The 10357-nt window shown below is 49.3% G+C and overlaps 1 protein-coding gene across 1 annotated transcript; it reads left to right on the plus strand.

Moving 5' to 3' along the window:
- Positions 1–7356: 7356 nt before the first annotated feature.
- Positions 7357–9893, plus strand: LOC133905548 (9-cis-epoxycarotenoid dioxygenase NCED5, chloroplastic-like). The gene has a single exon (XM_062347364.1). The coding sequence runs from the start codon at positions 7506–7508 to the stop codon at positions 9297–9299; it is 1794 nt and encodes a 597-aa protein (XP_062203348.1). The 5' UTR covers positions 7357–7505; the 3' UTR covers positions 9300–9893.
- Positions 9894–10357: the final 464 nt, after the last annotated feature.

Consider the following 10357-nt stretch of genomic DNA (forward strand, 5'->3'; position numbering starts at 1 on the left):
TTGGCACGGCTTTCTTGAGCAAGATCCCGCTGCAATACTTGGTTCATATCTGAAAATTCTTGCCTTTCTAACCTCTCTTTGATGTGTGCATGCAAGTTGACAAAAGCTAATTCAGCTAGATCCATATCGGAGAGAGTGACATTAAAACATCGGTTCTTAGTATCTCTAAACCTCTTAATGTATTCGGAAATGGGCTCACTATACTTTTGTGTAACCGATGTCAAGTGAATTAACCTCAACTCTGTGTCTCCGATATAGAAATATTCATGAAATTTTTGCTCAAGTTGTGCCCATATATGAATAGAGTTATGTGCAAGCGAAGTAAACCAAGGAATTGCATTGCCGAAAAGTAACAAAGAAAATAAGCGTAATCTTAAAGCATCACTACCACCAACTTAACCACATTACACAAGAAATTATCCTATATGCTCCATTGTGGTTTTACCATCCTCCCCATTAAATTTAACAAAATCAGGAACTTTAAACCCACGAGAATATGGAATTATGTCATAATAATCACGTGTTTTATATTTAAGTGCTACCTCAAAATGTTCTCTCAAAATATTAGTCATTTGCTCTTTGATGTTTTTAGGCCCCAAAAGTATTTCAGCCATGGGTCGATTGGATGATACATTAGCATATGGTTCGGCTCAAAAGGTTTTGGTTGTGATGTATCATGAGAGTGTGAAACTATGGGCTACATATGTCGAGTATTTTATAAAGACCCATTAAAATAAGTATCCGGTAATGCATAAGGTATGCCGGTACCTTGTGGGGGTATAGGAGGTGTGCTATATGCCACGGTGTTGTAGAGAACTAATGGTATGCTTGCTAAAATTTCATTAGCTCGGTCATTAGCTGCATGTGAAACCAAACTAGTTATGCTAGATGAAATGCTTGGAACCGGGAAAATAAATGAAGAGACCCCCAGTTTGCTAGTACTCGGCGTATTAAATGGAGGTGTCACTATGTTGGCCGAACCTTTATTGGCTCGGTTATGGGTTTGTTGCATCGGTATATTTTATTGTGTAGGCAAAGGTGTTATAAATTGTGTTGATGAACCTAAAGGTACTTGCTGAAATTGATTATTAACATTGGAATTCTAGGTGCTAGCATCATGCAATTGGGGCGGTTTATTACCTTTTTCATCTCGCAATCCAATAAACAAAGCTCTAACACGACTAGATAGTACATGATCTAGACTTTTGACCAATGTTTCAGAATTATTAAACATAGCAGCGCAAACAGATTGATCAACCATATGTGCAATACGTTCTTGTAAATCATGATTGGAATCATTTATATTGGTCTTTACCTCATGCTTGGCATAGACGATTGACATCGGATCGCCCTTCTTGACGACGCCTTGATGTGTTTTCTGATAGCATGCAAGCATCATCTTCTTCACCTCCTGCTTTTGAGCTTTAATAAATTGGCGATCCTCCTCGAGAAGCTCCTCAAGGGTTGGCGATATGATATTGTCCATGTTGATTTCAGCTTCCTCCTCTTTAGACATGGCATAGCAATTGCTTGGTGATGAAGTAGATGCCAAAACACTAGGTGAAGGTGTTGATGGAGAACCGTCGTTCCCCAGCGAAGTCACCAATTTGTGTTGGGCGAGGAATTTGGCAATCTCACGCAACATACGGATCCGTCCTAGATAACTATCGTTTTTCGTAGCGACACGTGACTTGTTTACAAGCAAATAAGCAAAGGATTTCGATCAGCAACCTTGGGGATCGCCACCTAGACGATTTACGAGCAAATTGACAAAAAACTACCATCCAAATCGTGGGGATTCGAAGTAGCAACGAAGAACTACTCAAAAACTACCCTAAAATGTAGAATAGTAAAGTAGAACGAAAAAGTAGATATAATATTTGTGATTGACTGAGTTGTGTTTTGCAATCGGCCTCCACCCTTAACTATTTATAAGGAGGACGTAGTCTTGGTCCCAGGGAATCAAAGTAGAACTCCATCCCAACCCTAAACACGTCCTGTTCGACCAAAAAGTGCGAAAAAAATTCGAACATATCTTCGAATATAAACCGACTCAGATTTGGTCTGAACACGAGATATTCTGACCAGAATAAGTTTCTGAACACCGGACCTTCCTACGAGTTTAATTTGGTTGGAACCGTAAACTACGTCTTAATGTACGATGTTCCGATGACCAAATTGAACTCACCAGAGACTTCACTAAATGGTTTTCTATAGAGTCAATTTTCGATCAAATATCTCATCGGACTGTTTTTTTTCAAAGATCATGTTTTTCTGCACGAAATCTCATTTGCTCACACCAGATAGTCCAGCGTCCATCGGATGCACCGCCAGACTAATTTGTTCAGAGAGTATATTTTCGACATAAACTTGAGCTACGTTGTCCAGATAGTCTGACGTTATTTTATATTTCATTGAACTATTTTCTAAAAAACATATTTTTTTTTTACAATAGTTGGGTTACCTCACCGGATAGACTAACGACAAATGCTACACACCGAACTATTCGACGTTAAAAAACTTAGATCGTCCCTTTTTTTTTTATCAACAGGGTGACGTGGCTGGATCGGAGGAGCAGCTAAGCGGTACGGTACAAGAAGCTGCATGGGAAGAAACGCGCATGCACACGCGCGAGCATCGCCATGCCACGCGGAGAGAGGAGGGGACCCTGCCCTGCCCTGCCCCGACCGACCAACTGACCAACCTCTCACTCCACTGTGCCGTTCCGTCTCGTTCTACACTTTTACCGCTGCTACTACAGACCTACGGAGCACGTGTTGTGCTGGGTTCGTAACTTGAACGAAGTTGCAGTTGAGATGGGCTCGCCGGATACTCAACTCTGACGCAGAGTTCTGCACGCCTGTGGTCTTCGGTCCGAACTGAACTCACATGTCCTGAGCCAGACCAAAGTTTATCACTCTAGCAGATATTTGCTTCACCTGGACAAACACAAGACAAGACAAGACAAGAGAAGAGAAGAGAAGAGAGCAAAAAGAATCGAAACCGTCCAACCCGTCCAAACTACTTCACCCCTTGCCTCCCTCCTCTCTTAGCTTTCTGTCGCTCAAACCAGATGTCTGAAATAAATTCTATAAAATCTGTTCTTATAAAAGATCATTTCCCTATAATGATATATGTTTACTTCAACTCTCATCTTCGACTCAGTCAATAAATCACAGAATGAATAACATGGATATAATCTAATAAGAGCCTTTTCGAACAGAAGATGAGGCAACCTGGGAGCGAGAAGATGATGGCAGAATTTCCGTAGTTGTTTGAAGATCAACCCGAATATCGAGGACGAGATTCATCCTAAGGGGTAGGTTTGTAACACCCAAAATTTCAAACTTTTACAATAATTTAAAATTTTGCTATAAATTTAAATCAAGTGTTGCAACATAGTTCAATAGGAAATTAATTTCTAAAATCTACCTGGCCTAAGAGAATTATTTGGTTGCATTCATGCCGCTATAGATGCAATAAGGTTTTATTGGGTGAAAAAAGTTTGCAAAATTTCGCTAGGATTCACCGCTTTAAAACCTCTATTGAAATTTGATGAAAATTCTAATGGAAAAAGTTTTGGAAATTAAGAAAATATTCTCGGGCCGAAATCTCCTTCTCCCCTTGGCCCAGACCCCTCCTCCCCTTTTCTTTCCCTCCCGCGTGGGCCACCGACCTCCCTTTCCCCATGCCGGCCCACAGGCCGAGCTGGCCTGCTGGAGTTCCGAGCCGACGCCCCGCTCTCGCTGCCATGTGGGACCCACCAAGCCGCGAGCCGAGCCGCCGCCTGATCGGCTCCCCTTCTCCCACCTCCGTCCGCCCGCCTGCCCAATTAACGTCGCCGCCGCCGCAGTTTCAATTGGAGCCGCCCCGCTCATCTCTCCGTCCGAGCGCCAAACCGTCGCATGCGCATGCTCTTCCCCTCCTTTTCCCCCTCATCAATTTTGTGAAACGGCCGCCCGATGCCATTTCCGGCCGCACAAAGTAGCTCCGGTATTGAAGGTTCGGCTGGCCATGCAGCTCCCTCTCTCTCCCTTCCCTTCTATAAAATCTGTGCCACCAAGTTCTCCATCCTTTCGAGCACCCCGTCCACCCTTCTCCTCTTTGTCTCCCACACGGAATCGACCCCGACACCGGTCTTCTTCTCCGCCGCCGGTGAGAGCTCACCGCCACCCTTGTTTTTCTTGTCCGAGCCCTCTTTTGACCCTGGCTCTTGCTCTTGGGCGTCGCAGGGCCCTCGGTGAAGTCTCCCGGCGTTCCTCGGCTTCTCCCCGTCACCGGAACGCCGCCGCACCGAGCTCCGAGGTCGTCGACCTCCGTTCTTCACCGCCGGCCTCCTTCGGATCCTCTCCGCCGGCAAGAAGCCCTCCGTAAGACTCCCCTTTGCCTCCTCTATCTTTTGCGCCATTCCCCGCCGAGGTCCGTGCTCGTTTGCGCCATTCCGGTGAAGGTCCGGTGATCCCCGCCGCCGCCGGTTGCCGCCTGCGCATGCCTGTGCCGCCAGCCAAGTCCCCTTCAACCTCGGCCGCCCGATCAAGATCCAACAGCCCAGATTATTTGGTGCAAACCCCCCTTTGAATCCGGTGCACCGTAGGCATGGATCGGCCTTCCAGGCCGTGGTCCATGGTCCCGTAGACCTTTTCCATACGATTTTGTTTCGAGAAATAAATCTGTTTCGCTTTATGACGTCATAAATCTAATTTCCAGTATAAAAACAATTCGGATTTTCTCTGATAATAAGGAAATTTTGCAAAAATACCCCTGGAACTTCAAATGATCATAACTTTTTGTTCGTAGCTCCGATTTAGGCGATTTTCGCGCTCAAACGATCGTAGCATCGCGTAGAATCTGTTTATAGGGTTTTTATCCAGTTTTAGGAATGTTTGGTGTACTATTCTTATGTTAGATTATGTGCTCGTGTAGACGATTCAGTCCACGAGTTCGGCAACTTTCAGGAGGAAGATTTTGAAGGACCTGTGCAACACTTCGACGAAGGCAAGTGTCTTGACCATGTTGCAAACCCAGTTTTTATATAAAGCTAGTCTTTGTCAAATATGCATGCTGTTTTACAAAAATGGGTAGTATAGCAAATACTAGTGTTAGATGTAGATGTTTTATCCTTACAAGATCATCATGTTTATGCTTAGCCATACTTTAGATGAACATGTAGCGTGTAGGATCATGAGTTATGAACTAAAAGTTGATATAGGAAGAATATTATGGAAACTGATGTTGTTAAGGGAGTTAACAACGAAGATAATTGAGGTTTTGGGCAAGAAAGGGCTACTTTTTCCAGCATGTTTGGTTGTTTAGTAGTATACCCTTATGGGGTTATTGGAGGTCTTGCCCAGACCATTTTAAGGATCGGTTCGTGGAGCGAACATCCATGGCAAACAGAGCAACCACGAGACCAATATGGTACGGTTTGGCCTAGTAACTAGATGTTCTCCCAATGTTGTATAAGCCAATCGGATGTGTAGATAAGGAAGGGTTACTTCCCGATTCTACCCGGCACAAGAGGGGGCTTCTGGGTGGAGGGTTACTCCACTTATGTACTGCGGTGAAACCTCAGTGGGCAAGTGCATACTGGGAGACTCTTTGGAAAAACCTCGTAGTGATCTCTTGGCGCACACCCCGGAAGTGTGTAAGGTACCATCAGGTGCCGGCAACAGAGAAGATCACGACTCGTGGGTAAAGTGTGCAAACTCTGCAGAGTGTCAAACTGAATATTCAGCCGTGCTCACGGTTATGAGCAGCATGGACCCTCACATGATTAGTCGGGTGGTTGTTTTTCTTGGATTGAGAATTGGGTTGAATTCTCGGAGGTTAAAGAAAATCTTTGGTACATCTTTTCCCGTTCAAAATAAAATTTGTTTTCCATAGTTCAAGGATAAAAATCAGCTTTTATGCAAATGAAACCCTAGAGAATAGGAAACCTTGTTTCAAGCCACCATATCAAATTCATTTTCCCCCCACTTGTTGAGTATTGGAAATACTCACGCTTGCTGTTTCAGAAGGTGAAACTTTTGAAGAATTCCCTGAGGACGACTTCCCTGAAGATGATGCCGAGTTCTAGGCTTGTGGAACTCCCGGTCGGCTGCCTGTTGGCTTGGAGTTGCGCCATTCTTTTTTTTCCGCTGTGGTGTTCTTTTCTTTAGACCCGTGTGTGGTCATTTTGTAATATTTAGCGTTGTAATAAGAAGCACTGTGTCTGTTACACTAATGAAGTCGCTATATGTATGAATAACTGATCCTGGCATACATATAGTTTACATCTGGTTTTGATCTTAAAATCGGGTGCGACAAAATCTCTTTTGCTCACAACGGATAGTCCGGTGTCCCCCGGATGCACCGCAAGACTAATTTGTCTAAAGAGCATATTTTCGGCACAAACTTGAGCTACATTGATCAGATAGTCCGACGTTACTTTATATCTCACCAAACTATTTTACAGAATACATATTTTTTCGATAATAATTAACTAAACTCACCGAATAATCCGACAACGACTACAAATCCTAAGCACCCAACTATTCGGCGTTAAAAAAACTCGGATCCTACCATATATTTTTTTTTCTATCAACAGGGTGACGTGGCTGGATCGGATGAGCAGCGAAGCGGTACGGTACAAGAAGCTGCATGGGAAGAAACGCGCATGCACACGCGCGCGCGAGCATCGCCATGCCACGCGGAGAGAGGAGGGGACCCTGCCCTGCCCTGCCCCGACCGACCAACTGACCAATCTGATGCTCGCTCACTCTCGTTCCGTCCCGTTCTACACTTTTACCGCTGCTACTACAGACCTACGGAGCACGTGTTGTGCTGGGTTCGTAACTTGAACGAAGTTGCAGTTGAGATGGGCTCGCCGGATACTCAACTCTGACGCAGAGTTCTGCAGGCCTGTGGTCTTCGGTCCGAACTGAACTCACATGTCCTGAGCCAGACCTAAGTTTATCACTCTAGCAGATTTTTGCTTCACCTGGACCGATGATTAACCAAGCCCAAATTACGGACAAACACAAGACAAGAGAAGAGAGCAAAAAGAATCGAAACCGTCCAACCCGTCCAAACTACTTCACCCCTTGCCTCCCTTCTCTCTTGATTTTTCTGTCGCTCAAACCAGATGTTTGAAAATAAATTCTATAGAATCTATTCTTATAAAAGATCATTTCCCTATAATAATATATGTTTATTTCAACTCTCTCATTTTCGACTAAGTTATTAAATAAAAATAAATAATATAGATATAATCTAATAAGAATCATTCCGAACAGAATAATGTAGAATTTGTTTCCGATGCGCCCTGCTCACCACCACACCTCCCCTTCCAAACTCTATATATACCCTCCACCTGCCTCTGCTCCTCTCCATCACTCGCTCTCCTCGCCTCCCCTCCCCACGCCAACACCAACGCGGTCGATCCTCCCCGGCCTCTCCCGCCAACTCCCACCTCGCGCGACGCACAGTTCGCCACCCGAATCGTCGAGCTGATCTCGTCTCCCGCGATGCAGGCTCTCACGGCAAGCTCCCCTGTTTCTTCCTATATACACCACCGCGGCGGCCTCGCCGCCCCGGCCCGCAATTCGGTCCGGTTCGCGCCCCGCGCCGCGGCGGCCAACTCGGTCCTGAGGGTCGTGCTATCGCCGGCGTACGCGCCGTCGACCGCCGTGGCCCCTGGCCCCATTGCCCCCGCGCCGGCGCGGGGGAACAAGGAGGCGGTGGACGGGGAGGGTGAGAAAGGCTTCAACTTCCTGCAGCGCGCGGCCGCGGCGGCGCTGGACGCGTTCGAGGAGGGGTTCATCAAGAACCTGCTCGAGAAGCCGCACGCGCTCCCCAAGACGGCCGACCCGGCCGTGCAGATCGCCGGGAACTTCGCGCCCGTGGGCGAGCAGCCCCCCGTGCGCGCGCTCCCGGTTTCCGGCCGCATCCCGCCCTTCATCGACGGCGTGTACGCGCGCAACGGCGCCAACCCGCACTTCCAGCCCACGGCGGGCCACCACCTGTTCGACGGCGATGGCATGGTGCACGCCGTCCGCATCCGCAACGGCGCCGCCGAGTCCTACGCTTGCCGATTCACCGAGACCGCGCGCCTCGGCCAGGAGCGCGCGCTCGGGCGGCCCGTCTTCCCCAAGGCCATCGGCGAGCTCCACGGCCACTCCGGGATAGCTCGCCTCGCGCTCTTCTACGCGCGGGGGCTCTGCGGCCTCGTCGACCCCACGCACGGCACCGGCGTCGCCAACGCCGGCCTCGTCTACTTCAACGGACGCCTCCTCGCCATGTCAGAGGACGACCTCCCGTACCAGGTCCGCGTCACCGACGACGGCGACCTCGAGACCGTCGGGCGGTACGACTTCGACGGCCAGCTCGCCTGCGCCATGATCGCGCACCCCAAGCTGGACCCGGCCTCCGGCGAGCTCTTCGCGCTCAGCTACAACGTGATCAAGAAGCCATATCTGAAGTACTTTTACTTCAAGCCCGACGGCACCAAGTCGGATGACGTTGAGATCGAGCTGGACCAGCCCACCATGATCCACGACTTCGCAATCACCGAGAACTTCGTCGTCGTGCCCGACCACCAGGTGGTGTTCAAGCTCGCGGAGATGTTCCGCGGCGGCTCGCCCGTTGTTCTCGACAAGGAGAAGACCTCCCGGTTCGGCGTTCTACCCAAGTACGCCAAGGACTCGTCGGGGATGATGTGGGTGGACGTGCCGGACTGCTTCTGCTTCCACCTCTGGAACGCGTGGGAGGAGCCGGAGACTGACGAGGTGGTGGTGGTGGGCTCCTGCATGACCCCCGCCGACTCCATCTTCAACGAGTCGGACGACTGCCTCGACAGCGTGCTCACCGAGATCCGCCTCAACACGCGCACGGGCGAGTCCACGCGGCGCGCCGTGCTGCCGCCGTCGAGCCAGGTGAACCTGGAGGTGGGCATGGTGAACCGCAACATGCTGGGCCGCAAGACGCGGTACGCGTACCTCGCCGTCGCCGAGCCGTGGCCCAAGGTGTCCGGGTTCGCCAAGGTGGACCTGGCCACCGGCGAGCTGACCAAGTTCGAGTACGGCGAGGGCCAGTTCGGCGGCGAGCCCTGCTTCGTGCCCACCGAGGGCGCGCTCTTCCACGGCGAGGACAACGGGTACATCCTCTCGTTCGTCCGCGACGAGCGCGCCGGCACCTCGGAGCTCCTGGTCGTGAACGCCGCCGACATGCGGCTGGAGGCCACCGTCCAAATCCCCTCCCGCGTCCCCTACGGCTTCCACGGCACCTTCATCGGCGCCCCGGAGCTCGAGGCCCAGGCCTGAGCAACCAATTAACCAATTACCAACCATGGTTTCTTGATTCCTTGGTTCTTTCCACCTTCCCGGTCCATTGTTGCTCCTCTCCTCTCCTCTCCTCTCCAGGCACCTTGGAGCTGGAAGCAGAGGAGGGAGAAATCTGGAGGGAAAGGCTTTACCAGAGGGAGCCTGATGCGTACATAGGAGATCCCCGGAGCCTTCTCCCCCATGCATTGCATTCAGTCAGTCTCACAGTTACAGTTACTAGCGGTTACAGTTGGCAATCACACTAGTGATAGAGTCACAGAGAGAGAGCGAAGGGGTCAGCTTGCAGCTTTTGCACTGGTGCTTGTACAGACAGGGTGCCAAGAGCTCAGCTTGGTCTCTGTTTCACCTCCTCCTCCTCCTTGTTGGAGGGAGTAGTAGTCTAGTAGATAGTGATAGGTCTCAGCTACTCTGTTCTTGGTGTTGCCACTTGCTCGTAGTAGAGGAATCGAACCACCCAGTTGCTGCAACCGAGGTGTTGTTGCTGGTCACCCATGGATCGTTATCATGTATCCCCTTCATCCACTGTGTATATGATCATACAATGAAGCTTGCGAAAATCTTTTTGTTTTTATATGTGTGTGCGTGCTGCTCACCGAATCCGAGTGCCAGTGTGGTGTGTCCTCTTGTGGGATTTCTGTTGGTCTTCTTTTCCTGCTCCATTATTTGCGCAGCAGATGTTGGTGCCGTATTAAGTAAAGAGAGAGAGAGAGAGAGAGGCTCTGGCCTCCCCAATCTGCTGCCCATCTGCGGGGCTGCCCTGCCCCTGTTCCTCCTTGTCCTGTTCTTCAACTCAGGCTGAAGATTCAGTCGATTCAGATGTGTTTGTCCGAGCGATTCGCCTTAAATTTGCAGCCATGTCATCTCTGGGGTCGATGTGCAGGCGAAAAGTTGGTGTGGGAGGAGCTGAATTTGAGGAATGGCATGGTATGGAATGGAGCTAATTTGAAATGACATTCAGTAACAAATTTAGTTTCGCCGTGCTTTACCATCAACTGATGGGATCTAATCAACTGAGCAATGGTCGCATAAACAAAAAG

The sequence above is a fragment of the Phragmites australis genome, chromosome 22, assembly GCF_958298935.1.
Source record: "Phragmites australis chromosome 22, lpPhrAust1.1, whole genome shotgun sequence".
Classification (NCBI taxonomy): domain Eukaryota; kingdom Viridiplantae; phylum Streptophyta; class Magnoliopsida; order Poales; family Poaceae; genus Phragmites; species Phragmites australis.

Excerpts from the sequence above, each read along its gene's own strand:
- LOC133905548 (XM_062347364.1), top strand. The coding sequence starts at position 7,506 with ATGCAGGCTCTCACGGCAAGCTCCCCTGTTTCTTCCTATATACACCAC.